This window comes from Neopsephotus bourkii, unplaced genomic scaffold, assembly GCF_033783945.1.
Source record: "Neopsephotus bourkii isolate Nb327-2 ecotype Australia unplaced genomic scaffold, CSIRO-AGI_Nbou_v1 NB_719, whole genome shotgun sequence".
NCBI lineage: Eukaryota > Metazoa > Chordata > Aves > Psittaciformes > Psittacidae > Neopsephotus > Neopsephotus bourkii.
Window position 1 is genome coordinate 3,075,021 of NW_026901218.1, and position 27,951 is coordinate 3,102,971.

A 27,951-nucleotide genomic window follows, 5' to 3' on the forward strand; every position below is an offset into this window, starting at 1 on the left:
TGAAAAGATCTGTAGTGAAGGTTATGCAGCCGCTTTCCAAATGTCAGAAGTCTCAGGGCCCACTCTGGGAATGGAATAAACCAATCTGAGGTTTTAGACCTTGCCTGTAAGAGCAGCTTTGGCTTCGCAGGTACAGGAGTCGCAGTGGATCCAAACCAGGACCTGCACAGCAGAATCGTCTGTAGCTGAGCCGTTGGATCGGTCCCTTTCTGGCTGTTTGATCACCTGGCTGTGTGATACTGACGTGGCCTCTCTTACAATTCTTTAAGCAACAGAAAAAAAACCCTGTTTTTCCCCCCTTAGGAGACAGAACTCAGATGAAATCAAAAGAAGGATAAAGTTTGGAGGAGAAAAAGAAGCTGCAATTCCTTTCCTGGTCTGCAGTTTGACAGGGCATTAAGATGTCCGTGGACATGAACAGCCAGGGCTCTGACAGCAATGAAGAGGATTATGACCCTAATTGCGAGGAGGAGGAAGAGGATGAGGATCCTGGGGATATTGAGGATTATTATGATGGGGTAGCTAACGACGTGGAGCAGCAGGGAGCAGATGCCTTTGATCCAGAGGAGTATCAGTTCACCTGCCTGACTTACAAGGAGTCGGAGAGCACTCTGAATGAACATATGGCCAGCTTGGCTGCCACGTTAAAGGTGAGGAAAGGTTTCTGACCCTGAAATAAGTCTGTGATTGAAAAGGCAAATGTGTAGTATAGACTTTGAAATAAAAACTGTGACGATGTTGCTGTTATGGGGGGTTGGAGGAACATTATTAAAGGTCCCTGGTTCAAAACTGACTCCAAGGTTTACAATTGTTGCATTCTGGTCCTGGGGCCTGAAAAATCTTCCTTGCTGAATGTTGATTCTTACAGGTTGTGTGTTTGTTTTTTTTTTTTACAGAGCTGAGCTTCATAACCAAAATTCCTGAGTTACAACTCTTTGCATTAACACAATGCAAAGAGGATATATAGAAAAGAAACAAACCAAATCATAAATGGTGCAGACTGGTACAGCTGTGTGCGGGGAATCTGACAGATAGGAAGACATGCTGAAACTCTGTAATTCTAACAAAATCACCTTTCTTTGTTGGTTCTGAGAAAATAATCATAGACTTTCAAAGACGGATCAGGTGTCATGCCAGTTATTAACCCTACCATTACAGTGATAGCAATTAAAGTACAATGCATTTGCCAGCTCTTGTAGTGACTAATTCATCACAGAAGAGTCACACTGTGAGTCAGCTTCATGGTATTATGCTCAATAAGAATTTTACAAAGTTTTCTTTCTCTTTGTACAACCAATTCACTTTATTACAGGGTAAGAATAAGAGGTTCCCTCTCTGCCTTGTCAGTGTGCTTCAGTCCCAGTGACGGTCAGACGAAGGCGGAGTTTTCTAAGATCTAGATGTAGACACTGGGTTGAAATTACTGATACATCTACTCTGTAACAGGTCTCCTACTGCTTGTTCTTTGGAGCAACCTTTGAAAACAGGATAGGTGATCGCAGCATATAAAAACCATGTTGGATAGATTTTTATTCCTGTTTATTTTGGTATGAATCAAACCTAATTTTAAACAATGACAGGGATCTCTTGATCCTTACTTGCACATCAGTGTCCATAGAAGCAGTATAACAATAGGACTATGAAGCCTGTAATCAACGGGCTCTGAAGAGCACCCATACTTTTTGCTGTGTCTCTGATTTTGCTGTCTGTGTGCTTGTTCCCAGCATTCAGAATCTCAGAAAATTAATTTTTACTCTTTCTTGACTGTCAAACTCGTGTTTTGATTTCTTCAGAATGTGCAGTTTGAGCTCTGAATGCCTGCTATTCCCTCCAGATTGTTAGAAAAGGGAGGCAAAGGAAAAGAACAAATAAGAATAGTTGGTCCAGCTGCCAGTTGCCCTTGGTTCTTAGCGATTAAGTAAAGATTTAGAACAGCTTTTCTGCTCCTGTTTGCCTTCAGATGGAGCCCTCTTCAAATAGGTGACCCTTGCCATATTGCTCTCTTGAATTAACAAAAGCAGTACTTTATTTAGTCTTTAAAATTAGGCTTCCACAGCTAAATAATTTTTCCAAGAATTCTGAAGACCTCATTGGGCTGCCAAGATAATACCAACCTGCTAGCTCGACTCTCACCCCAAATATGCTCCAACATTTAGATTCCATTTATATGAAAAATACGCTTACATCAAGTGCTACATTTTGGTTGGTGCATGAGAAGGTAAAAATATATTTGGGTAGAAACCTGAAAAACTGTGATCTTGTAAGCCACAAAGACCTTAATTCTTGAAGTGCCGCATTAACTCTCTGTTCGCTAGCAGCAGTGGTGCAAGTATTGTTCCTTTCTTGGAAATCTGCTGTGGATCTGCAGCATGTGCTTTTTTGTTTCCTGGCATACTTTCTCACAATACTTCAGTGACCCTGTTTCTTCCTTCCCCTCTCTTTCCCTGAGGAAACTTGTCATTTTGTTAGTTTTCTGAGACAAACTGGAGTGGAAGGAATTTGCATTGAATTAAGAAGCTTAGAGAGGAATGAAATTGAATAGAACATTTTAAGCTATTTGTTATCGTTATTTTCCATTGATTTAATGGATATGAGTAAACAGGGGCAGACTTTTGTAAGGACTGTGTTAACTTCTTCCCTCTAACTTGCTTGAGCTCTAAAAACTTCCTTTTGGAGACTACTTTTCATAATGTCTTGGGGATTTTGGGTAGTGGTAATGGTTCTTTTGGAGCACACCAGTTTGTTTCGTTGATTTAATCTCCTTTACCTTGTGATAGCTACTGGTTATGTCTGAGTATTAGCTGGGAATTAAGGCAGAGTTCCTGACAAAGATGAAGGTAAACTGAATACTCCTCAGAAGGTACAATGTTAAAGGCAATGCATGGTATGGTATCTGAGCAGTTTTTTATCACAAGAAATTAATAGACTAATACAGTTTCCTAAAACAAAGAAAAAAAATGAATGCAATAAATAGACTCAGTGCCATGTTTGAATGTTCTGACGCTCTATATTGTCATTAGGTGAGTCACTTTCCAAAGGCTGAATTGGGGGTATTAAGCATGTTTTTTTCTCTGTGATGTATCATCTATACACTTTTAAGACCAGTAATAGATATTCAGAGCTTTATGTCTTCATACTTGCAATCCTCAGTGTTACCAGCTAATAATAATCTAAATAAATAATATTTCAGTTGCTGTGCATATTAACCCTCGACATTTGGTTTTTAACCTCTTCAGCTGTTTCAGGCTGATTGTTGAATTCCTGTGTTCTTAAAAGTGTGCAGGTGAAGAGTGATCCTCCTTGGAAACCCTGGTGGCTAACTTAATTCCACATGAGTTACAGCTGACTTTGTCCTCACTCCTACTGAAGCTAAACAGACAAGTGATGAGCAAACCTTGTATTGGCTGGTGAACCTCAGGTCAGGCGTGAGGGCTCTGCTTATGTTAAAAGTGTGAATGCAGTGTTTGCTTTTTATCTATGCCAGAGAGACAAAAATCAGTGAAAAGCTGAAATCTGATAAAGGCATGAAACCCAGCATGTAGTTAGATGTATGTTCTTGCGTCTTTTACTGTCATAGGAAACTTTTACCTTGAATTTTTCTGACTTCCTCTTTTTATCTGGTGGGGAATTAGAGCATAGAAAAACCAGTACAAACAGTGTAGTGGTAGATAGAATCGGCTGTGCTGTGTGGCAGGTTTGCAACTATAGTAGTGGTTATCCCAGAACCATGCAGAAACAAGAGGGACTTTGCAAGTGGTACTCTGAAAGTTTCTCCTCATTTTGGTTTTAGTAAGAACTAAAGTCCTTGCTTTCCAAGAAAATAGGAGGAAATGTTTGCTTCTGGGTTAGTGCTGTTAATTTGGAGGCCTGTTTGTGGAGGGTTCAGTTAATACCCTGACTAAAATTAGGACAGGCTATCTCTGCTGCAGTATACCAGAAGAAGATCTCCAGCTGATATCCAAAACTGTGATTCTGTGACCAAAAGGCCTGTGAATTGAAGCAGATCACTTTTCATTCCTCAAAAGGTCACTCGACCAGCAGTCAGCGCTTGTTAAGGGCAATGCTCTTGAAAGTAGAATGGCACGTATTGCCTGCAGACCAGGAAAGGAATTACAAGTTCTTTTTCAAAAGTAGCTATAACTTCCTTTATCTTTCAAAAATAATGAATTGAAATAGCATAGCAATAAGTTTGTTTTCAAGATAACTGTCAGTGGTCATTGAGTGATTGTGGATCCTGGTGTGGCAGTATCAGTCCATGCATACAAACAGTATGATAGGCAACAGTTGTGCAAACAAAGTTGACCCTGTCCCTGGCAAGCAGTTAAGTGTGTGATGATGTCATACTGTTTTTGTTTGTGAATGACACTTCCTGGCTCTGCTGGGAGTCTGCATGCAAGTCTGGAATATCTGTGCTGTTCCACATGACTGGCAGTAGTTGCTCTGTCTCAGTGGTGACATGGATCTTTCTAGTTTTTAGCAATAGTTTTTTAAAACTCGTGATATAAACCATTAGATAAAACAATTACAGTCAAGTAATGATTTATTCATAGACTGTAGATCTTTTTAGAAGCTGATTGTCAGTCATGAAGCTTATTTCTGCATGTACAAGGGAACAAGGAAAAGATAGTTGTGTATTACAGGCAAGTGATACTGATGTAGTTGTTCCATGAAAACCAAAGGAACTGTAAAATTGAAGAACTTGGAATTTTCACTTTGCTAAAGCAAGTAATGTGCAAATATTTACCAGACAGCAAAAAGTTTACTTCCTCTGCTTCTTGAAATAACAGCTTGTGTTGTGAGGTATTTTTTTTAGCCCTGTTCCTTGAACAATAAAACTTCGTAGATGCAAAAAGTATTTGATGACATGACATAGTTCTGAATCTGTTAATCCATGTTATCACTATGGATTTTTCAGAGATAAAACAGTTTTTCATATGTTCTTGCTCACCTCATTGATGTAGCATCTTTTAATGCAATCAAATTAGTGTTTGCTCAGAAAAACATATCCCTCTGAAACTTCCCCACACTCAAATTGTGCTGACACAGAACAGTGAGTTTTAGAGCTGCCTGGTGAATGCTGGCAGCGGTCCTTTTCAAATACCATGTTTAGCAGATCCAGAGTCATCTGTGTGGAGATTGGCAGCCTCTGTGAGCGGCCCTACCCGCAGGAGTTGGCGCTTGCAGGATGCCTGTTCAATGCGATCCAAAAAAGTCCATAAAGATCCAGTTATGAAGACACCAGTGTGTGCCTCCCTGCATTGCTGTGCAGACCATGACCATGCATGTGGTCTGGGGTGCTTATCTGAACAAACATGCTGTGTGGCATGCTTGTCTTTTTTTTTTGGTGCCATAATGGCTTCATTAAACTTCCATGCAACATAAAATGGAAGTCATAAAAGATGAGCCGTACCCGAGTTCCTCAAGTACAGGAGAGGTATGAAAGCCCCTTGAAATATTAACACGCATATATATAAGAACAGGGTTTGAAAAATTTATGTTCAAAGTTAATGTCCATAAGAGCCAACATTGGTGAATGTAAGTATATATTAGTAAACAGTAAATATTTAAACATTTATAATAAATGGTAGAGCCTGATAGGCAAATTTGACTTCACAGAACCCCTGTGGTGCTGTTTGGCAGTGATAACATGCTATTTCCAAGTACCTGTAAACCCTAGATTAGTCAGGTTTGTATCTGTACCGCGTTCTGTGTTTTAATATCAAGCCAACATTAGTGGGGCATCCAGGCTGAAGCTGGAATCCTTTAGAGCACACGCATTTGAGCCATACCTTTGTTTTTTACCCACTTTTTGTTCCTCAGCAGGAAGAACCTGTAAGTTCTGCTGTATAAAAACTGTGTTGTTGCTGCCTACTGGATTCAGAATGCCTGTAGTTCAGTAGTATGTTAAACATCAAAATAGCATGAGTATGTTTGTAACCATCATTAGTGTATGCTTTATTTTGACTCCTAAAGGTCTGTAGGAAAAGAAGGTGTAGTAGTTTTTCATAGACTTCTGGCCAGGAAGATAACAGCTGACTGGAGACCCCTGACCTTGTGACAGTTTCATGAAGCCCATGCTCCATACCTGGTGGTGTTCAAGGCCAGGTTGAACAGAGCCTTGGGTGACATGCTTTAGTGGGAGGTGTCCCTGCCCCATGGCAGGGGGGATGGAACTAGATGATCTTAAGGTCCTTTCCAACCCTAACTATTCTGTGATTCTAAGTCATTTGAGGAGAGAAATCAGTTTGTTCCTTATTGCTGAAATTCTCGACTTGATTGGGAAAATGAGCCATGAATGTGAAGGGTGATTATAGCCCACACATTTCTTTGTGATTCGTGCCTTAAGTGTATCTTGCAGTCAGTGTCACTGCAGGGGCAGAGCTAAAGTCTGTTCACAGCTGTTGATGAGTATGATCTTGGTGGGAGGTAGAGGCAAGACACAAGTCATTAAATATGCCAGAACAGTCTTTCAGTAACTGTTTCATGTTGCAAGCTTACAGCTGGACAACAGGATCACAGGAGTGCCATGAAGCAGCTAAAGCACATTGCCAAACCAGGGTGTTGTGCCTGTTAAGAATGGCACAGTGGGAGTGAGCTAGGCTGTGTGCTATGAAACAGTCGCTTACACAGTTCCTCCTCCCCTTCTTTTTATAACAGAAGAAAAACACCCTGGAAGCTGGAATTGTCAAGGAAAGGACTGTGTTGTTTGGCAGTACTCACTGCACACTTAGCTAAAACCTGTGCCCTGCTGCATGCACGCACCAGTGCTTTCCAGTTTGAGTTATCAGCCCTGTGTCCCGAGTGACTGGGAGTCACAGTTGTGTGGGCTCGGGTTATTACCTGCCCTTTGCTTCCTCCTTGTGTATCCTTAGAATCCTCCTTCCTGTCAACCAGAGGGAATTGTCCACTTCTGAGTTTTGCTGGGAAGACACCTAGGCAGGGGCTGACCTGAGTGCCATGGGGTGTGTTGGCAGCACGTGGGGAGTGCAGTGTAATGTGCATGGGGCACTGATGCTCTCAAACACCATGTTAGGTTGGAAAGAATAGCTGCCGTGAGTGCAGCTGGGGAGTCTCACGTCAATCTTTTATCTGTGTGCTGTCTTACAGCTTTCTTGCTGCATTTCTTTTGCTGTGAATCTTCTAAAGAAGGAATCTCATAGCTATTTTGTAATGCTTCTGGCATAGCATCTTGCTCAAGTCTTAGTTTTTGTAGTTTATTTCTGAATCTCCTCAGAACGGCCTAAGAGCTTGAGAAATATGGATGCAGAGATTTCCTAGCTGAGTCCTACTGATCCTGTTGGCATCTGCAGCTGAAATTGTTGCTATCCTGTGTAGGAGAGTGGATGGATTAAAGCAATGTGTAAGTGTGGAGAAGGAGTTAGGATTTAACCCAAGATCCCCTTTCTTGAGTATGTGGCAAACTAGGTTATGTACTGGTGGTTTCACAAATCGTCTGTATAAGACCAGCAGTATTTCTCATTCCCAGTCTGCACTCTGCCCCCCTAATATGCTTCTAATCTTGTGAACTGACACCAGATCTCTGCATGCCAGAGGGTGAGTGACAGGGTACAGATTAAAACCCTGACATGAAGCACAGCTCATGTACTGCTGCTTGTCAGACCTTTTCCATGGTATTGAGTCTACAAACTCCAAATTGTATTTCTTTCCCTGTAGTCTGTAATCAGAAGGGGGCCTGAAATGTCAGACAAATGTAAGCAATACTGTGAGTGAAAAGGTGGAAGGCTCTTTCTGACAATTTTTAAGCCTGACTGAACCCAAAATAAAAGAACAGGGTGTTTGATTTTGTTGTGACTTTGTCTTTTTATCCTTGATAAGTGAAATTAATTTGAATTCAATTTTATAAACAGCCTTCTAATGCTCAGAAACCTGTAAGAGATACAGAGGACTTTGACAAGATGTTGAACACTGATGTGATGTTAATCACAGCCCAAGTCCTTGAAACCTCAAGAGTTTTCTACCAGGACTGCATACTGGAAGTCTGTTTGAAAGAGAGGTAGATCACAGCAAAGAAGAAAATGTGGTCCAAAAAAAGCTTTTTGTTACCCTTTTATTTCTTCTTAATTCCTAATATTTCTGCAGTTTTCTGAGAAAACCTCCAGTAAAAACAGGGCAGTCAGAAATCTTTTTCCAGTAGGGTGTGGAGGGAGTCAGATCTCCTTTCCACAAGAGAAATATGTATAAACCAGTGTTTTTTCTATCTGCGGGTCAGTTTCCTTACCTCAGTAGCCTTAATAAAGCATGTCTGAAGGGTTTTTTTTCTTCAGCAAAATTATTCAGTACAAATTATGGTTTCTCTCTAAGTTGTTACTCTGTCACCAGCTCAGTTCAGTCTCCCTTTTGCCCATAGTTGCTCACTACTAGCAGCAATTTCAGAGGCTCTTGCTGTCTGTTTTTACTATTGAAAAGGTTGAAGAGTGGGTTTTTAGAAGTTTTGGTGTAACACACAAACTAATACCTTCCCAAGTTCATCCTTTCCTTGTAGAAGTAATAAAAACCGTTCGTGGATTAAAAGAAATGCTTCTCAAGATTAATCCTATCTGCTTAAATCTCTTTGGATAAAAACCTTTGATTAGGGGAAGGACAAGAAATAGAAGCTGCATTTCTTCATGCCAGGTTTGTGTTCATCTTAGCAACCCTGATCTAACAGGAATTGTCAGCTTGATGCAAAGCCACGGGATGTCAGCCCCAACCAGATCATAATATCTCCAACTCAGTCTGAATTGAATCTCTTTAAGAATCATGTGATGATTCTTGTTTTGAATTCCTGATACCATATCTCTGTGAAAGTGAGGATTGAAACACACCTCCGAAAAACAGGCCATCCCTTGGAGAGAAGTGAAATGAACTCATGAAATATGCGTGCAACATACATATGCATGAGGGGGTTCTGTAGAATGTAAGCTCTACAAAAGACAGTGGTTTTTGAGCTTTTAGATGTTTCTGTCTGAATTAGCAACTCTCAGAGTGGCATGGTTGGAAAGATGTTGTGCTGTAGAGGCACGAAGCTTCAGCTCTTCAAACAGTTTAGCTTATCTAAGGATGCAAGTTGAGGCACAATTGGCTTAGAGCTCTCTAAACACAAGGTACCTGCAGAGCTTCTCTGATAGTTTGTTCTTGGTTTGATATTTTTATTCTTTTGATACAGTCATGTCCTAAAGAGTGCCAGACTCTCTCACCTCAAAGTGTGAGAATTTTGCTTATCTTGGAGAGTAAAGAACCCAGGCGATAAATGGTGATAGAAATAATAAGAAAAAATAAATACTGTGTTCTCTTGCAGAGAGCGAATAGATGTGTATTTAATGCAGTGACATTTCTTCCTTGTTCTACTTTCAGAAGCTAATTCTATCCAGCACTTTGTAAATTTTTCAGACTCTTTACAACTCCTGTAGAGCATTTCCCTTATGCAGCTGGCCCCTGACACCCATCCTGTGTGCATAGGCACTGCACCCCTTTTCAAGTGCAGTGATAAACTTTAGCATTTGCTGCCCGTTTCTGGCAATCAGCAGCTTCCTATCACTGGTAAGTCAGAGTTAAGCTGACGGACGTTTGGAAGAGGCTTCTGTGGTAATCAGATTGCTGTTTTAAGGTGCAATTGGAAATGGCACGTTGGATGAGATACTCTTTTTTTCAGCTTTACTACCCCATTATGAAGAAAGAAGCCTGATCTTGAGGCTTCTTTCAGCTTCAAATTTTCCAGGTTCTGATTTAGACTGAGCTGATCTTTGATGTTAAACTTTTAAGCTGGTGGTGAGAAAATGGGGAAATGGAAAGGAGGGAAAGAAAGCAATCTTGTAGCATGTCTACTGCTTTCAGCTTTCATCTTCTAAACTTTAATAAATTTAATCACAGCAAGAAGAGTTCTGGAGAAGTCAAGTTATATGGAAGTACTGGCACAATTCATCAGTTGCAGACAAAAACTAACATAGTCGTGCAACATCTAGAAGATGCCATTCCCTTCTGTGTCTTCTGTTCTACTGAAATGACTTGCTGCCAACAAGACACCAAGTAGGCTAGCTCTCAGTCTTTTGGGGGTCTTAGTATTCTGAAACAAGAATAGGAGAGTTTAAACAAAGCTGACCATTATCAAAAACTTTTTTAATTTGTTCAAAGTCCAGGTTGGATGGGGCTGGAACAACCTACTGGAAGGTGGCCATGCCCATGGCAGGGGGTTGGAACTTTAAGGTCCCTTCCAGTCCAAACCATGCTGTGATGCTATGATTTGCTTTGTGTCTGAGAGAAAGCATTATTGTTCCTGGATAAGCTGAGGTTCTTGTGGCACCCAGTGACTGGTAGGAGACTGAATCACAGCTCTTTCTGACGTGTTTTATAAGTTTGAGATCTCTTACTGTGTGAAACTTGACTATCCAGGAAATGCTGTGTTGGACAGTGTGCCTGGACAGCAACCAAGACTTGTATTTCTTAAGCTGAGAGGCTGCAGTGGGTGCTTATGGAGGGGGCATTGATGTCTTCTAACTGAATAGTTCAGCTAGTAGTATCTGCTTGTGCACTGCTTCTCCAGTACTGTAAGGTAATAAATTATGTACGTGTGGACCCAAGTTATGATCGCAGTGGTGTATTTCTGCACACAGCATGTTTTGGCTCCTGTTTACATAGAAATACTTCAATTATTCTGGGGTGGTGTTATGGAAGAACTGGCTGACTTCATACAATCATTCACTCGTTGTGAATGTACAATCATTGAAGAGACTGGAGAGTGCTGCTAGTCAACAGGAGCAGGCTTTTGTTAAATCTTTGTTTTTCTTTTCATGCTTGTTTTCTTGAATCTCTCCAGTAGTGTTGTCCCCTGATGCGTATATTCGTTTGCCTTCTGAATTCAAAGCCTTGCTGGTGGTGAGCAGGACGTAGATTGTGATGTGGTGAGACCACACAGCAGGCAAGGTCCCAGCCTCATCAGTTACCTGTTCCTTTCCCATTCCTTTTTCTTCCAGTTTGTATGTTATCTATCTTTATCATGTAAGAACTAGTCCTGCCATGCCAAGCAGACGGTGGGTACGTTGCTGACTCTGGGACTTTTCTGTACAAGATGACATGTACTCCAACCAGGTAGTATCAAAGACTTTTGTGCTTCGGGGCTTTTATGAAATGAGATGAACTGAAAATGTTTTGTTCTTTATGAATTGAAAATGTTTTATTCTTGGCTGCTTTTATGATAAAAGTAATAAAATTAGCACTACCTACAGCTGATCCTGTCAGTGTTTGCAGTTGGAGCAAAATAGAAATGGGCACAGAAACTTTATTATTCTTCTAGATCTGTTGGTCTGGCATCTTTCTGGAGCATTGATTCCACATGTTGCCTGACAAATAATTTGACTTAAAAAGCATTCGATTCTGTTAGGACAGTTTGTTAGATCTCAGAAATGTGTATGCTGGTATTATTTCTATACATCTTCATTCTTGAATGTACGTGGTTCCTTGTCTGGGAACAAGTAACTCCATGGAGTCATGATGCTGCAGTGGATGCTACAGCTCAGGCTCTGAAAACCCAACTGAAAAATACTCATTTTCATGTATTACATATATTTCAGTCAGGTGGTTTGTCAGGACGGTAGTTCTTCCTTTCTGCTACTGAGGGATAATTTCCATTGCTGTTAGAGAGTGATCCATTAGTGTGTGGTTTACATTTGCAGGAAGCCAGTCTTGTAGAGACCACATTCTTCATGCTTGTTTGTTTTACAAACTCAAAATGCAGATGTCTTCCTTGTACAAGCAAGTCAAAGGTGTCTGTCTGGATCTGCCAGGCTGGGGGCTTAAGATAACAAACCTATCCAAGGCTGGCGGTGGCACTTCATGTGGAAAGCCAGAGCAGACTGTATGTGCTGTCAGCAGCAGCTCTGCTTGGCACGCTTCAGCTGATCCCAAGGTTTTGTGCCAGGAGGGAGGGCAACCTTTGTTTTCTCAGGGACACGTCACTGGTGGAGTTGAGGAAGGTGACACACCAGAGCTGATGCTTCAGTTCTTCTAGAAAAGGGATTATCTAAACATTAAAAATGACTCTTTTATTACTGGGATGTCTTAGTGGCCAGCAAAGCGGGCAAATCACAAAGCAGAGGTGGATGAGAGACAGTTAAAACTCCATCTGTGCTGTGTGTTGGTGCTCTGCTGGTTTAGCTCACTGAATCCACCACCCAATGCTGAGAAATGCCAATGTAGGACCAGGGCAGTATCATATGACAGGTATAGGTCAGTTGTGTTGTGAAACTGCCTCTTCAGTGGGGTAGATTTAGAAGAGTGATGAATACGCTGCTCCTAGGTGTGCAGTTGTCTGTTTTGAAGGAGTGACCATTGCTTGTTTTTCCCTCCAGGGTTATGGTGTGATTCCTGTGTATCTGTATTACTGGTACATCGGATCCTGTGGTTCATTTTTGGCAGGATTTAAAAAGGCTTATGTCTTTTCAGCTGATGATTTGGACTGACAGTTTCTTGGGGGGGGTGGGGGGGAAGGAGCTCTTCCTTCAGTTAGGATGGAAGGAGTTGTGTTTTCTGTATGTATGATGGAGAGTTGCTGTGGTGATAGCTTGTCTTTAACATCAGAGATTGTTTGAATGCAGAATGTGCAGACCACTGGGCTTGCATCCATGCTTCCTAGCACAGAAAGGAGTAAGGAGACAGGGGTCATGAGCCTGCCTTCCAGGCCTTCCCCTGGAAGAGGTGGCTCGAATGCTTTGTTTGAACTCCAGGGTATGAAGAGGCTGAGAGGCAAGTTGAACCTCCAGCAGCTCAGCAGATGCCTGTGGTCTTGGTGGGTACCAGCCTTTTTCTGCTAGCAAACCAGTCTGTTACCTTCTGAAATAAACTAATGCATAGGTGCAAAGGAGAATTTGTTTGCTTGTACCCTTGTAACATGACTTTAAATATCATGTTGCAGTATTCTAGAGAATGCTGGGGCTAGTGTGGACTGTGCCAGTGTTTGCCAGGAGTCCATGTAACGCTACCAACTCTGCATGGAAATAGCCCCTGTCACTGTAGCTTCTATCTTCCTATTCCAGTCCAGCATATAACTTTCTCCTCTACAGTGAAGGTTTGGGAAAATGTTTTGTTTTTTTCCCTACCCTTTGCTGTCACAACATACCTGTGTGTGCAGCATGTTACTGCTCCTCTCGCTCAATAAGTGGTATCCATCTGCCCTGTGGTTCCTACTTTACACACTCAGTGAGGATCCTGATCCCAGCCTGGTCTGTGCCTCTCACATGGTGGCCACAGCCAGGACTGGATGTGGGGCTTCTATGAGCAGTTAAGCTACTCCAGTGAGTTCTTGATTCCTTCCTCTCTGTGTTGTTGTGACTCAGTATGTGAGTTTAGGTACATCCATGCTTCATTCCAGCATGTGTATTGCAGGTGCACTGGCTGTGAACTTTATTAGTTCAATGGGAATTGAGTATTGTGGGGTTATTGTGCTGAGTTTGTACAACTTGCTAGTTCTATAAAACCGTAGACCTAGGCAGAGGTGTGGCCTCAGAACATGCCTAACTTGACTTTTTCCTTTTCTACCTAGGTATCACATGCCGTTGCAAAGCTAGTATTAGTTAGTTTCCACTGGCAAATCTCAGAGATTTTGGAAAGGTAAGTGTAAATAGTCTTATTTATTCTGTGCTTAATGCTTTTGCTCCTTGCTTTGCAGGAATGCTCAGGGTGGTCCATAGGTGTCATTTTGACATGGGTCTTTGAACCTGAATCATGCCACACAGTCCACTTCAGGGAGCAGAGGCTGCATTGTTGAGGCTGCGTTGCCTATAAGAAGTCTGTAAACAGGAGAGGGTAATGGTAGCAAATGTTTTTCAGTTTGAGGGCTTGGTATCATGCTGGAAACCCTGTGGATACATTTAGCTTAAACTTTGAGGTAACAGATTAAGAGTCATGCATCTGTATTTCCCTACTTTAACAAATATAAGGATAACATATGTTCTGTTTTGAGCATATGAGCCATAAATCATAAAGCAGCACTGAACCTACGCTGATGTATCCTTTGCTAGTACATTCACATTGACTTTTTTGCTCCTTCTAAACATACGCTTTTTTTCTCCAAGCTGACTGGCATTTGGCGAGCAGATGAAGATAGTATGAGAGAATTGAGAAGTGCAGCCCCTTTGTTGCTTGGTCAGTGTCACTGTAACAAAGTCCTCCAGCTGATTTCAGAAGGAGGGTTCAAACTCTGCCCAAGTGTATATGGGAAGTGTGTCAGGAGGCACTGCTATCTGGCAGCCCATCCAGCAAATACTGGCTCAGAACTGAACACTGTCTGAAAATAGAGACCACATCAGGCTGAGTCATGCTGCCATGCCATTTTTGGCCCTGTAGCCAACAACTTCATCCAAAGAACATATGGGAGATGCATCTCGTATATGAATATTGTTGCAGCATCTTTAGTAATGGGCTCATTGGTTACTGTGCATTCTGTGAAGGCTGTTTTCTGGGGAATGTGGAGGGCGAGATTCCTGCATAGCAGCTCAGGGTGATTCTGCAGGTTAGCTAATGAAGTTTAAACGAGGAATTTTGGGGAATGGTTTAATTCATGACTTTGCAAGTTGTTCTCCAGTTGATCTGGTCATCAGACTTTTGTCTTGGTACAAAGCGACATTATCAAATAAAAGCTCCCTAGCACAACTGAAAAGTGCTAGTGGAGAGGATTTACAGCACTGTTACAACAGTGATGCTGTTATTTCTGCATTCATTGAGATATAAACATTCCTCTGCAATCGAAATCACAAAGAGCAAAGCACATTTAATTCTGCAGCTGCTGATAGACAGCTTCCTATGCCTAAAGGGTGATAATCTGTCACAGAGTAAATACTTAACTGGATAATAGACTGAAATTGAAGTGATAACTAACCAAGATAGCTTAATTTTACAAAGGAGCTGGAGACAGACAGGAGCCTCACTGCAGTGTATTGTTATGGGCAGTGGCTTAGGACTCCTCCAGGAGTGTGGATAGAAAATCTGAGCTTCAAAAATAGTATTTCAGGGGGAGGAACAGAGTTGTAGGAAAATGTTCATCAAGGAGTAGGAGAGAAACGTCAATCCATTACTGCAAGAAGTATGGTTCCTGTTTCTGATTTTGAAGAAGATCTCAAAGCTGTATTGATGAGAGTTCAGGTCACTGTGAAGGATCCTCACACGCGACACATTTCCCCTTTCCTTATGCTACCATTTGCTCAGAGTCTGTTCAGGTGAGAAAGATCAGTTTAACAAAGCAAAATGTATTCAGAGATTGATTTGGTCGTTCTTCAATTGCCTTTTCAGACACAAGTCTAATGCTGCCCAATTGCTAGTAGAAGCAAGAGTTCAGCCCAGCTCATCCAAACATGTAAGTATGCTAACTATTTTGGGTTGTTCCCTTGGCAGACACCTTTGACCCACCTCACTGGAGGATTGCATTACTAATGGCATAATCTGACACATGTTAACCCTTCACAAACTAAGGTCCAACACCTTAACTCAATGCTGGGTTTACTTTTTAAATGAGAACACATTCAAGAAGTGTCTGACATTTAACAAGCAGTGTTCAAGAATTACTTGCCTCAAGAAAATTGAGATTAGCTTTTTTGGCATGAGTGTTGGTACACAATGGAAGAAGCAGAGTGCATGGGCTTGGATACCTGTTCTAGTTATGCTGTCTTTGTAAAAGACACTAAAGGGAAGCTCTGGCTGCACAGGATGGACAGAGCTTGTCTGTAACTGGAACAGAGACTTTTTGATAAGTATTATTATTTTCCATATTATTACAAGTTTTTGCTCAGTAATCCTTAAGCCAGATCTCCCAGTGCTGTTGTTGCTGAGCCAGTCAGTGATGCTGTTTGAACCAACAGCTTGTGTTTTGCAGCCAGGGCTATACAAGTCTTTAGATACTCTTCTTTTGACCCCCTCTTTAAATAGAAACTTTGCGTTGCATGTTTACAGGTTTCATTCACAGTGAGTATCTTGGTACAATCCACAGTTACCCCAAAGGAAACACGTTGCCGTGTGACAGATTTTGAGTGATGAAATATTGCATCTGAGAAACACTCCTTGGGCTGGGGGATGTCGTGGGGAGATTTTGGAAGCCTGATTTGGCATCTAAAATAGCTGACAGGAGTAAGCTTCATGGACTCAAAGTATCTGCCTAGAGTCCAGAAAAAGTCTTTGTTATTTGACATACCTGCAAATTAGTCCATATATTTTGAGATATGTCTGAATCTTGTATCAGTTGTCACTTAAGTACTCTCCATTGCAATGATGATTTCACTTTGGGAAGAAATTACAGTTAAAAGGTCTTGACAAACTTGGTTTGGTAGGTAATTTACTCCAGTCTTTTTGTACGTGCTGGAGCAAGTTGCCCTGTGCTTCAGCTCCTAATGCAGGATGATGATAGTTTGAGGGGAGATGCTCCTACTGAGTGTCTGTAGGGCAACTGTATGGAGAAGCTATGGTGGTGGGCTCAGAGGCTCAGCTTTGGAAGGGTTGAGGCAGCGCATGTGCTGTTCAAGAAGAGCAGTTGATCCAGGCAGTCAGCACAGTTGCAGACTCAGTGAGTCTTGTTCTGGTCCATAGGTGAGGCCATTGAGAACAGAGTCACATTTCCTTTTTCATGTGGTCCTGCTTTCCAACAGTGTGTGGCTGTGGATCATGCAGCTGCTTCTTTGCAGCTCTGGCATGGAAACTGGTGGCTGCTGTCTCACAAGCTCACACAAGCTTCTTCAGGAGTAGCAAAGGTTTAAGTACATGAGAAGTGATTGTATGACTTCTCTTTGAAAGGAGAAATAGGAACATAAACTCCTGCTAACAAACAGCTTTGTAGAGACTTTCTTTTGATAATGCTAGACCCAGTTCTTCAGGTCCCAAAGGTGAGCTGAGAGGTGTTGAAGGCTAGATCTGTTGTCGAGGGACTAGCTCAGGCGCTACCCAAGGGGAGATCCAGGCTGCTTCTCAGTGGTTTGGTGCAGCTATAGCAGAATTATGCCTGACTTGAAACAAACCCTCTAATCCTTTTCAGCTGAAGGGATGATATCTGCTTTGCTAAATGTAGCATACACAGAAGAGATGTGAGATGATGGTCTGCAAGCTCCCTTTCCTCTGTACACACACTGCAGCTTCTGTTGCCTCTCCTCTTACCGAAAATCATTGTCCAGTAAAGGGCACTGCTAAGCCTGCTTGCAGCTCTAGCTGCTCTCCAGGGCCTGTGGAACAATGGTAGAGTCTGACCCAGCTAACAGTATCAGTAAATTCAGGGAAGGACAGCATGATGTATTTCCTTATTTTTCAAACAAGGTAAGAGTAAGAACCAGAAAAGTAAAGGTGAGTCCTGGGTAGCACTATAGTAGAGGCCGGAGCTGTTCAGTGACCACTGATCTGTTGTGCTCTGCGAGATTAAAGAGGTTCTTGAGAAGGGCAGTGCAGCATCCCAACACATCAGCTCCTTATGAACCTGTTCTGCCCTGCAGCTCATCAGAGACCATTGTCACAATGAAGGTGCCTGTGGATGAGGTGAGAATTCCCTCCTTTCACTGTAATGCTGGTTTGTCTCTCTCCCAGGCAATGGTACATTCCTCCCATCACTGCGCTGTGTGCATGCAGTTTGTCCGGAAGGAGAACTTGCTCTCTCTGGCTTGTCAGCACCAGTTCTGTCGCAGCTGTTGGGAGCAACATTGTACAGTGCTCGTCAAGGATGGTGTTGGAGTCGGTGAGTTCAAGGTGGATATGGTGCTGGGTCTGTGTTTGCCATGTTGGCCATTCTGATGCTGACTGGCTGAATTGGTCTAAAACATCTCAGTAATGAGAAAATGGAGCGTGGAATGAGAATTTGTGACAAACTTAACTTGAACTAGTGGTATTCCCATAATACCTGGTTAGTGTTGACATAGCACCAGGACAGCTCTACTCCTGGCTAGGTTAGAAGCTGCAAATCTGCTGCTTTGGAGTTTGCCTCTCTCATGATATATCATTGCACTGCTTCTGGAGTGCTTGCAGATGCAATCATGCTTACTTTGTGTTGGGTAGAAGCCCATAGCTGCCAGAGTTGCTTTGGGCTTTTCCTAGCCTGTCTTACATGCTGGCATGGCAGTAACATGCAATTTTATACTTGAAGTATCTGACCTTGTGAATATTGTTTGAAGCACTTGCTGGTTCTGGATGCACATGTGGTCCTGTCATCTTTTGGTGAAGACAGCTGGGCTTCAGCTTTTCAGCAGCCCTGATAGATTTGTTTCACAGTTGTGGCCCTCTTGCCACAACAACAGATGGTACCTAGGAAACTGCCTTGAATGCTCTGTTTGCATTCACTTTTTAATCTAAGTTGCACTGTGCTAAACTAGTACTAAACTAAGTGGTTCTTTCTTTTTTTCAGGGGTCTCCTGCATGGCTCAGGACTGCCTGCTTCGGACACCAGAAGACTTTGTGTTTCCATTGCTGCCTAGTGAAGAACTGAAAGACAAATACAGGCGCTACCTCTTCAGGGATTATGTGGAGGTACATGTGTTTTTTCAATCAATTCACCAATGACTTGCAGAAATATCACTTGAAGTGTCTTGCATCTTTGATTAGAACTGCAGTAACTGCAGCAAAAGCATCCCTGAGAAACATGATGTGGCTGCTCATGTAGGACAGTCTCACTGACAAAATGCTCCAGCAGGTTGCCAAAGTACATTTTGCTCTAAGGTCACCCACTAACTCCCTGGCTGGTGCTTCAGAATTCTCAGAATATTGCTGCTGAGAACTTCAGTCAGAGTTTTAAAGTCCTTCTCACTCTCGCATAGATATTTTTTGGAGCATAAAACAAGTCCTTCATCTTAGTGTGCCCCAACTGAATTGGCTTCTTCAGTAACATTTTATGTGAGTGTTTTGAAATTAAAGCAGTTGTTAAGGTTGAAAGTGCAGGAACAATCTGGTAACTGGGAACTCAAGAAGCAGCATGAAAGAGCGGTGTCACCTCTCTTCAATGAGAGACCCTTTGGGAGGGAATAGCCACCACAGGAGAGCAGCTGAATACATTTTGCAGCATGAGGAGAGGGTGGGAAAAGAGCTCAAATGGAGTAAAATTGTTTGTTCAGTGACTTGATGGGGTGTTAGGGTTGTGTTGCTGTTCTTACTTGGTCTGTAACACTTCATTTGAATTCCCTGTCCTGGACAGTCTGTAAGTAGTACTCCCTCTCCTAATGTGGAACAGGTTTATCTGCTCTGTTAACCATAACCTGGTGACAGTTTTCACTCTTTCAATAAGAGATAATTGGCTTGCATGGTTTTGAGGACAGGAGTGGTGAAACTTGCATAGATAATGCTCTTCTGCACTCAGTGCTGATCTTATGACCTTGGTATGTTCACAGAGCCATTATCAGCTGCAGCTGTGTCCTGGTGCAGATTGCCCTATGGTTATACAGGTACAAGAGCCAAAAGCCCGGCGAGTGCAGTGCAATCGTTGCAATGAGGTCTTCTGGTAAGAAGCAGAGAAGTTTAAAGATCATGGGGCAAGTGTATGCTGTCCTCAGAGCTACTCCATTTGTTTTCCAGCAGATTTAGAGTGTAGAAACATCTCAAATGCTTTGCTGGAGTTGTTTGTAACTTGAGTTAGCTTGAGGAATTGGATACTTGGGTTTGACTTCTGCAAGTGGTCAGCCATCCCCTTGCTCCACAGACTTCTGGGAGCTGGGTGCTCTGACAACCAGGGAATGCAGGGCTTGAGTAATGAAGGGGTTCTGCCGTTCTCCTGTCTTGGCTAGGTTACAAAGTTTGGTACTGACATAGTGACTGGTAGAGATTCTGGTAAAGGATGTGGAGGCCTCACCACTGTCTGCTGGTATTGAGTTTTAAGTTTTTTACAAGCATTTGACTCCCAGAGTGTCTGGTGTGTTTTGAGGCTCATGCAAGAATACTCTGCTGAATGGGAATGCTAATGTTCCTCATCTGACTTCAAGCATATATGGGACTGGATAAAAGAGATAGCTTGTGGGTTGCTGAAATGTCTTCTACTCCTGGGACTCCAGAATCACTGCTGTTGAGAATGTGGAGCACAATACATACTGATTTAAAGACCCAGCTTACTGGTGTCTCCACATAAATGGCCCTTACTCACCTGGGACTGGTCAGGTCATGGCTAGCGCAGGTGCCTGATATCTACCACTGGAGTCAGGCTACTTGTAAGGTCACTGGTATGCCCCATGCCTCTGCAGTCATGTTGGAACAGACATAGGTAGGGTCCAGGGAGGGATGTGTCGGGGAACGCCTCAGTTCGCTCTCACCCTGAGTACAGCTTCTGCACAAGAGGGTGGGAGCTTATTGGAGTTCAGCCTTGGTCTGCGCACTCCAGGAATACGCAAGTGCGTTTGCCTCCCTTATCCTTGCATGGCCTCCCAGATTTTGGTCATCAGGAAAACCTCAATTCCTGAGCCATTCCTTGGAAATCAATACGTCTTTTTTTCCCCCTGTTCAGCTTTAAGTGTCGGCAGATGTACCACGCGCCCACAGACTGTGCTACCATTCGGAAATGGCTCACCAAGTGTGCAGATGACTCCGAAACAGCCAACTACATCAGTGCTCACACTAAAGATGTAAGGACAAGCACCTGCATTTTTTTTCTTGTCCTTGAGTCCTGCCTGGGAAGCAAGATACAGTTCTGCGCATACATAGCATTGCATGCTGCATTTTCACAGACTGTAGTTCCTGGTAGCTCCCTAGGGCCTGTGATATAACTTTGAAATGATCGGCAAAGGTGTATTTAAATGTAGGAAGGAGAGAGTGTAGTAAGTGCAGAGTCAGTGCCAAATAAGGCACTAGTAATGTTTAAACCTGAACTCTGGAGTACTGTGAACTGGAAGGTGAGGGAGATTAAGTCTTGATTTGGTAAGGACAGCAAAATGGAGTAGATGAAGTCTGTGAATGAGAAACTGGAGTGCTTCTAGTAGATTTAGACCAAAGAAAAAGAAGTGGTGTTACATACTCTGCACTCTACCTGTAGAATTGTTTTTTAAAGTTATAGATACACCACCTATATCCTCTACATGAGCTATCTGCAGCTTGGAACTTCTCATGTCTTTTTGGGGATTTTGTGGCCTGATTTCAGAACAGTTCTTAGCTAGCACTTGTTCTAGCATAGCCAATGACAAACATGACAGTGCTAATGGGCCACAGGCTTCAGTTGTGTTAGCTCCTTTTTAAATGGAGCTGTCAGGAATGGGTGGGAGGCAGGATGTATGTGTGTTCTCGTATATGCCTATGCATATATGTAAAAAGAAAAGCAGGAGGGGAACAGTCACACAAGTGTTGTCATTCTGCAGAAGGCTTCTAGAGGCAGAGTTGTATCTAACAGATGCTTCTCTTTCCGCAGTGTCCCAAGTGCAATATCTGTATTGAAAAGAATGGAGGCTGCAATCACATGGTGAGCAATTCCCTGAACATATCAGACCTTCCTTCTTCTAAGCATATATTTATCCCCACACACTTTTCATTAACCAGTGCCTCGTGTCTCTTCTTTTTACAGCAATGCTCCAAGTGCAAGCATGGTAAGTTGGATTTGGACGAAGTTTTCTCTGCAGGGCTTGTTAGTGGTGATGTTCTTTTCTCTCTCTTTTTTTTTTTTTTTTTTTTGCTATATGGGACAAATTGTGAACATTGACTGAAATATTTTTCCCCCAAGTCAGAGGTGAACAGGATCTTAGTTACAGACTGGAGTGTGATGCCTTTATTTTGTATATTTTTCCCACTGGCTGTGGTCTCAGCTGTGTTCTGATTCAGTGCTGGTTTGGCTTCTTCTCCCTGACATGTCCATTCTATCGAGAAGTCTCCATCTCTGCCATAGTATTACCTGTACTTTCCATGTAATTGTCATCCACTGAAAATACTGGCATGAAAAAATGAACCATTTACTCAGATAAGCTTTAAGCCCTTCTGCTTAATGATGGAAATAATGAGCTTCAACCCAGTTGAAACTGCAGGAGCTGTGAATTGTTCTGTGTAATGTCAGCTGGTGGACTTCTCAGTCCACCGCTGTGCAATTAGCAGCCTGAGCATCTTTGACCAATTGTGTGGTCCTACAAAACAACAGCCTGTTCTTGCACTTAACGTTTTCATGGCAAAATCAGTTCCTGTTGCCTTGTAGCGATACAGTTTGTATTCAGCCCTCTCAGTGAAGTGTGCCACTAGGAAATACTGTAATACCTTCTTTAGAAGATGATTAAAGATTACTGTCTTCTCTCATTTCCTTGCTTTGGGGTGCTCAGCAGCACTGGATGTGCTTTGATGAAGCTCTGTGACAAGGGTGAGCAGGCAAATGCGAAGGTACCACAGGGACTAGTAGTTGGGAAGGCTGGTGATCTCTGGACGTACAGTTATGAGTAACACAGAAGTGATTCCTATTGTAGCAACTTAATCTCCTTCTATTTCCTTCCCGGTAAACCACTCACAGCCTCAGTCTTAAAGCGGGAAATTGTCACACGGGTGTTGCTTTTGCTCTCTTTCCTCTACTTTCTTCCCAATTCAGCAGCTCTTAACTTGAAGTGTCATAAACCACTGATCTCTGAAGTTACTTGGGTAGTTCCCCTCTTGAGAGAATTGAGGGCAGAGTTTCTTTTGTATGAGTTAGTTCACTTTTGGATTTGATCATGTTTTATTCAGCCAGAGGTGCACATGGGGCAGTATGCCTGTGATGGGGAGGATGCAACTCACAAATAAGACTGCAGCCTGCCTCTTCTTTAATCTAGACTGACAGCCTGTGCAGAGTGCAGGTCTGCCTATTGGTCCTGGTGTACAGGATACAGCACTTCAGGATTTACTTTCCATAGTTGCTCAGGAGGCTGTACAATGAAAATCTTCAAGACAGGCTAGTATTTGTGGCTCACTGTTGTGTTCCGTTATGCAAGATGGTACAAAATGTATATGTCTCTTGGCTTAGCAGAAATATCTGAGAACAGATGGGCTGTGTCTCCTGAAGCTTTCCTTTCTTGGAGGTGTTTTTTCCTGTGTATCACAGTGGGTTTTTCACTGTTTTCTGCAGACTTCTGCTGGATGTGTCTGGGAGACTGGAAGACTCACGGCAGCGAGTACTACGAATGCAGTCGGTACAAAGAGAATCCTGATATTGTAAACCAGAGTCAGCAAGCACAGGCCAGGGAGGCCCTTAAGAAGTACTTGTTCTATTTTGAGAGGGTAGGAGACATCTCCTTGGCCAGAGCTGCTGTAGCCTTTTAATGCTCCCTGCCTGGTGCAAAGGTCATTGCCAGCAATGTCCGTGCAAAAAACTGCCCAAAGAGGATCTGTGCAGAATATTCAGGCCCTGTTTGTTTTGTCACTCAAAATCCTGCCCTGTGAGTCCCATCCAAACCAGTAATGTACCCAAAGCAAATTACATTTGGTCCTGTATTTCCTTGTGCTAGAGGAAATAAGTATTACCTGTGTGCCACTGTACCATTTTCCTGCAGGCTGAGTGTGCTGCAGTAGATAGATATTGATCCAATCATTTCCTTCCAGGATCCAGGGAACTTCATTTTGTTGCAGTCTGTCTTTATAGAGACAAAGTCTAAACCAGCTCTGCCATGGTCAAAGCTCCAGTGGCTGTAGCAAAGTTTCCCTCACATAGTTAAAAGCTGCAATCAGAGCATCTCTGTCCACACAGCAGGCTCGATGCACCTGGCCATACAGTGCAATTCTAGAGCAGTATCTCTAGAAGAGAATGTGGTAGAGATTAAATGCTACTGCATTTCAGTTTCCCCCTTAAAATGAGTTTATTCTTCACACCATGAGCCAAATCCTGTGGTAAAATACGTGTCCATTCCTGGCTCTCCAGACCAATAGGTTTTAGGAAATGTCCATGTTTACAATGTGCACACGGATGTTGGAGTTCACTAAGCCTGTGTTAAATGTTAAACTCTTGATCTTTCTATAGAAATCCTTTAAGTAGGGGAATCACCACTAGTATTCATCTTGTTAGACACAAGGTCGTTGTGTGACCAGAGGGCATTCCCACTCTGAGGAGCTGGGTTTGCTCCCTGCTCTTTGCTGCTGTCAGTCTGTTGTACACAGCCTCCGTCACTTGCTGCTGGAGGTGCTGCCTGGCTGTTCTTTCCCACAGCATGTCTTGCCTTGCTGGACATCTGCCACAGTTCAATTTCTGCTTGCTAGAGCTTGTGCTTTTACAGTAGCAGTACTCTGGTCTCATGCCATTTTTGTCTTTCCCTGTCTCCCATCCCTCACCCCTTGCAGTGGGAGAATCACAACAAAAGCCTACAGCTGGAGGCACAGACGTACCAACGAATCCAGGAGAAAATTCAAGAAAGAGTTATGAACAACTTGGGAACATGGATAGACTGGCAATACCTACAAAATGCTGCAAAACTACTTGCAAAGGTAAGTAGTGGTGTCTTGGTTGTCACAGAGAATACATACCAGAGTGCTAAATTCACAGCACTGAAGAAGGGAATTTAGAGCTTGTGGGTATGTGGGGCAGTACTTCTGGTCTAGGACACGAATCATTGGCCAAAAATCATTTGGAAGTCACCTCTGTGAAGTTATACTTTAACTGCACAAGTTCTTCTAAGGAAAATAGAGGAAATTCCACCATGAAGTGCCCAGTTGTCCATGTCAGAAGGTGGCTTCTTAGCCTGTAGTGGTCAGACAAATGTGACAGTGCTGGCTTTCAAATCTGAGACTCTTGTACTTCTTTTCTCTCTCTTCCTCCCGCACTCCAACAGTGTCGTTACACCCTGCAGTACACATACCCGTATGCCTACTACATGGAATCTGGTCCCAGAAAGAAACTGGTAAGAAGTTTTGCTCTTTCTGTGCTGATAACTTTTTGTGCAGTAGCTGGCAGCATGCTGGGCTGAATTCCAAAGCTTGGCAGTGTCTGACATAAAAATGCTGAGTTTGAGGTAAGGGTAGGACAAATAATAGGTGGTTTTGCACCTTTCCTCTTCACTTTGAGTTACCAGCAGCTCAGTCCTCTGATACATTACATTATTTTCCCAGGGCACTTCACTGCACTTCCACTAACAAGCAATTTATCCAGAATGTTTTGAGGCTGGAAGTGTGCATTTATTCCTTGGTAAGACTTATCAGAGTGCGGTGGGCTGTATTTCATATGAAATGCTGCTGGAGAATAGCTTTTCCAGCCTTGGATCAGGGTGTAGCTTTGCTTTTTATTCCTGCTGTAATTTCCTTGCTGGTTTCGTGCATACCACAGGCTGGACAAGTCCAAAAATAACCCTGGAATCACTGAAGAGGTGGTTTCTTTGACTCAGTTGTCCAGTAAAACCTGTTACCCAGTCTCTCCCCACAGCATCATGTGTATTCTCTGAGGCTGTGGACAGATGTTCTCTGCTGGATCTGACTGTGCCAGTGCAACAGGTTACTGCTGCCAGTAGTGGTTAACAGTCACACAGAAACACAGAGTGGTTTGTGTTGGAAGGGACCTTAAAGGTCATCCAGTTCCAACGCCCTGACACGCACATGGACACCTTCCGCTATAGCAGGTTGCTCCAAGCCCTGTTCAGTCTGGCCTTGAGCACTGCCAGGCATGGGACAGCCACAGCTTCTCTGGGTGCCCTGTGCCAGTGCCTCACCACCTTCACAGGGAAGAACTTCTGCCTAATATCCCTCTGCTTTACCTCAGAGCTGCTCACAAGAGCATTTTGTGACCTGTTTGTGGCAAAATAAGCTGAATGAGGAGTTATTTGTCACTTGTGGTGGTTTTGGGCTGACTGGATTAATTTTTCAGTGGTGCAGGTTGGGAAATGCATACACAAGAAACTGCTGGAAGGAGTGATTCTGTCTAGCTGAAGGTGGATAAGGAGGAGGCAGAAACCTGTTTTGCCAGCACAGCTGTCAGCAGAACACATTTGTCTGTTCTCAAGTGTAGTGTGTGGTATGAAACTGCTCCACTAAACTAGTTTCTTGTTGCTGTCTCTGATTTTTTTTCTTCTGCAGTTTGAATACCAGCAGGCCCAGCTGGAAGCTGAAATTGAAAATCTCTCATGGAAGGTGGAGAGAGCAGACAGCTATGACAGAGGGGTGAGTGTTCTGCTTGCTTGAGCCTGTTGGCCGGATTTTGTTTGGCCTTCACTAAGGCATTTAAGTGAGGATTCTGAGAAACTGCATGCAGAAACACACCTTTAGCCAGCAGATGTAGAAGTGAAGTGCTCACTTCCTAATGGGAGAGGGCTGCAGCAAATCTCCTGCAGACTGAAAGAGGACCAACAAAGCTCTAAAGGAATCTGCATGTAACCCTCTGGTGAAGAGCAGATTCCTTAAGTGTGTAGCTTTCTAAACAGAGTAGGAGCCAGGGAACTGCAGAGGGAGCCCTTGCCAAAAGGAAAAGGATCTGCAGTCTTGTGATCCGGAGTGCATGTGGTGCATGAAGGTTACTGCTTCTCAGGCTGGAGCTTAGTCTCTCCCTAAAGAAAATGAGCTCTTCTCTGGTGAACTCGTGCTGACAGTTTCTACCTTCTGTTTTACCAGGACTTAGAGAATCAGATGCACATAGCAGAGCAGAGACGGAGGACCCTGCTGAAAGACTTCCATGACACATAAGTCAAGAGGAAGTGACAAAGTGCAGGGGTGAGAGCAACGAGTGAAGTGATGGCAGCTTCACCAGGATAAGCAGGCACTGCCTCTGGGATAACATGGCCAAGGACAAAGCCACCCCTCCCCTTACAAGTCAGACACATGCAAACACCACATCTTAGTCCAGTTCTTTTATCTTTCTTTTTCTGTTTCTGCCAGGCTAGAGGCCAGAGTTCAGATTGGCATATTTCCTGGGACATTTCCCTCCTGCCCTTGATGGTTTCTGAAGGGGAGGGAGTTTTTCTCTGAATGGCTGTTAATAGTATTAGATCATTACAATTTATGTAATTTTCAACGGTTGTACAATTATACAGACAAACCTTAGAATAACACACAACCCTTTTTAAAAGTAAATTGGCAGTGGAGTGTTTTTCCTTAATCTGCTTGTGTATCTAATGGGCTTTTCCCCCCCTCTCCCTTCCTCTGACCCAAAAATCCTCCTAGGCACTGAAGGAGGTTACAAAATCTCAGCTATTTCCCGATGATCCTTTAACTAGGGCATTATAGCATTGGTATCGCACGAGGAGAGTGGCTGGTGTTAAGAGTGGCTACTGCTGTGTCTGACTCAACAGTACCAGCAGTGGCTGTGATTTAAGATGACATGTGGCATCTCTTTTCTTGTCAAACAAATGTGCAAAATCTTGTTACACCAACAAAAGCAAACAGAGGACTTGTAGGGGAGAGACCTACACTGGGGGATATGCCTAGAGTCAGGTCAGATTCTGCATTTGATGAATTTTTAGGTCTTCCATATAGATTTTTTGCTTTACTTGTTTTTGTGGGGAGGATGTTGTATTGCCAAAGTGAGTGATGAGGGAATAGTAGCATACAGTTGTTAATCAAGGCTTGGGGCTTTTGAGGAGTGAAACAATCTATGTTATAACAGTGCCTTGCAGCCTGGTAAAGATTATTTGTGCCTGATGGGTAACATGGCTCAGAAAATCTGATCCCGTTCATGAAGATGAGACTAAACACTGCTACATTATGAGGGGGAAGGATTATGTACAACACACTCCCTGGCATGTGTTGGCAATGTGGATGGACACTTGAATACAGGTGAACTGCTTGTGCAGAGCCTGCACCAAGCGAGGCAGAAAAATTAGCAAAATTAATTTATTTGTATATTAGTATTGATATTGGTGGGGACTTACCAGAAAAATTGGTTGTTAGGAGCATGTGGAGCTTTTTTATTAACATTCTTTTTTCTAATGTAAAATATACACTAAAATAAAAATATGAAAACCTAGTTCATCTTAATAGGGGTTAACATGGAAAAGGTTACTTGAATGCTGAGCCTTGCCTGTTTGCTGCAGGAAGCAGGCCTCATGCTAAGATTTCACAGGCATGTGTGTCACCTGCTCCAGGAACATGCTGTTTGCAGCCAGTGAGGTG

At 42.9% G+C, this 27,951-nt stretch overlaps 1 protein-coding gene across 1 annotated transcript; it reads left to right on the forward strand.

Moving 5' to 3' along the window:
* The first annotated feature begins 275 nt into the window (after positions 1-275).
* On the forward strand, positions 276-27,805 carry ARIH2 (ariadne RBR E3 ubiquitin protein ligase 2). The gene is made up of 14 exons (XM_061354285.1): positions 276-650; positions 13,535-13,602; positions 15,280-15,343; positions 17,548-17,695; positions 18,359-18,480; positions 19,335-19,444; positions 20,438-20,555; positions 21,332-21,382; positions 21,485-21,506; positions 22,997-23,148; positions 24,202-24,345; positions 24,690-24,758; positions 25,924-26,007; positions 26,455-27,805. The coding sequence occupies exons 1-14, from the start codon at positions 402-404 to the stop codon at positions 26,524-26,526; spliced, it is 1,473 nt and encodes a 490-aa protein (XP_061210269.1). The 5' UTR covers positions 276-401; the 3' UTR covers positions 26,527-27,805.
* Positions 27,806-27,951: the final 146 nt, after the last annotated feature.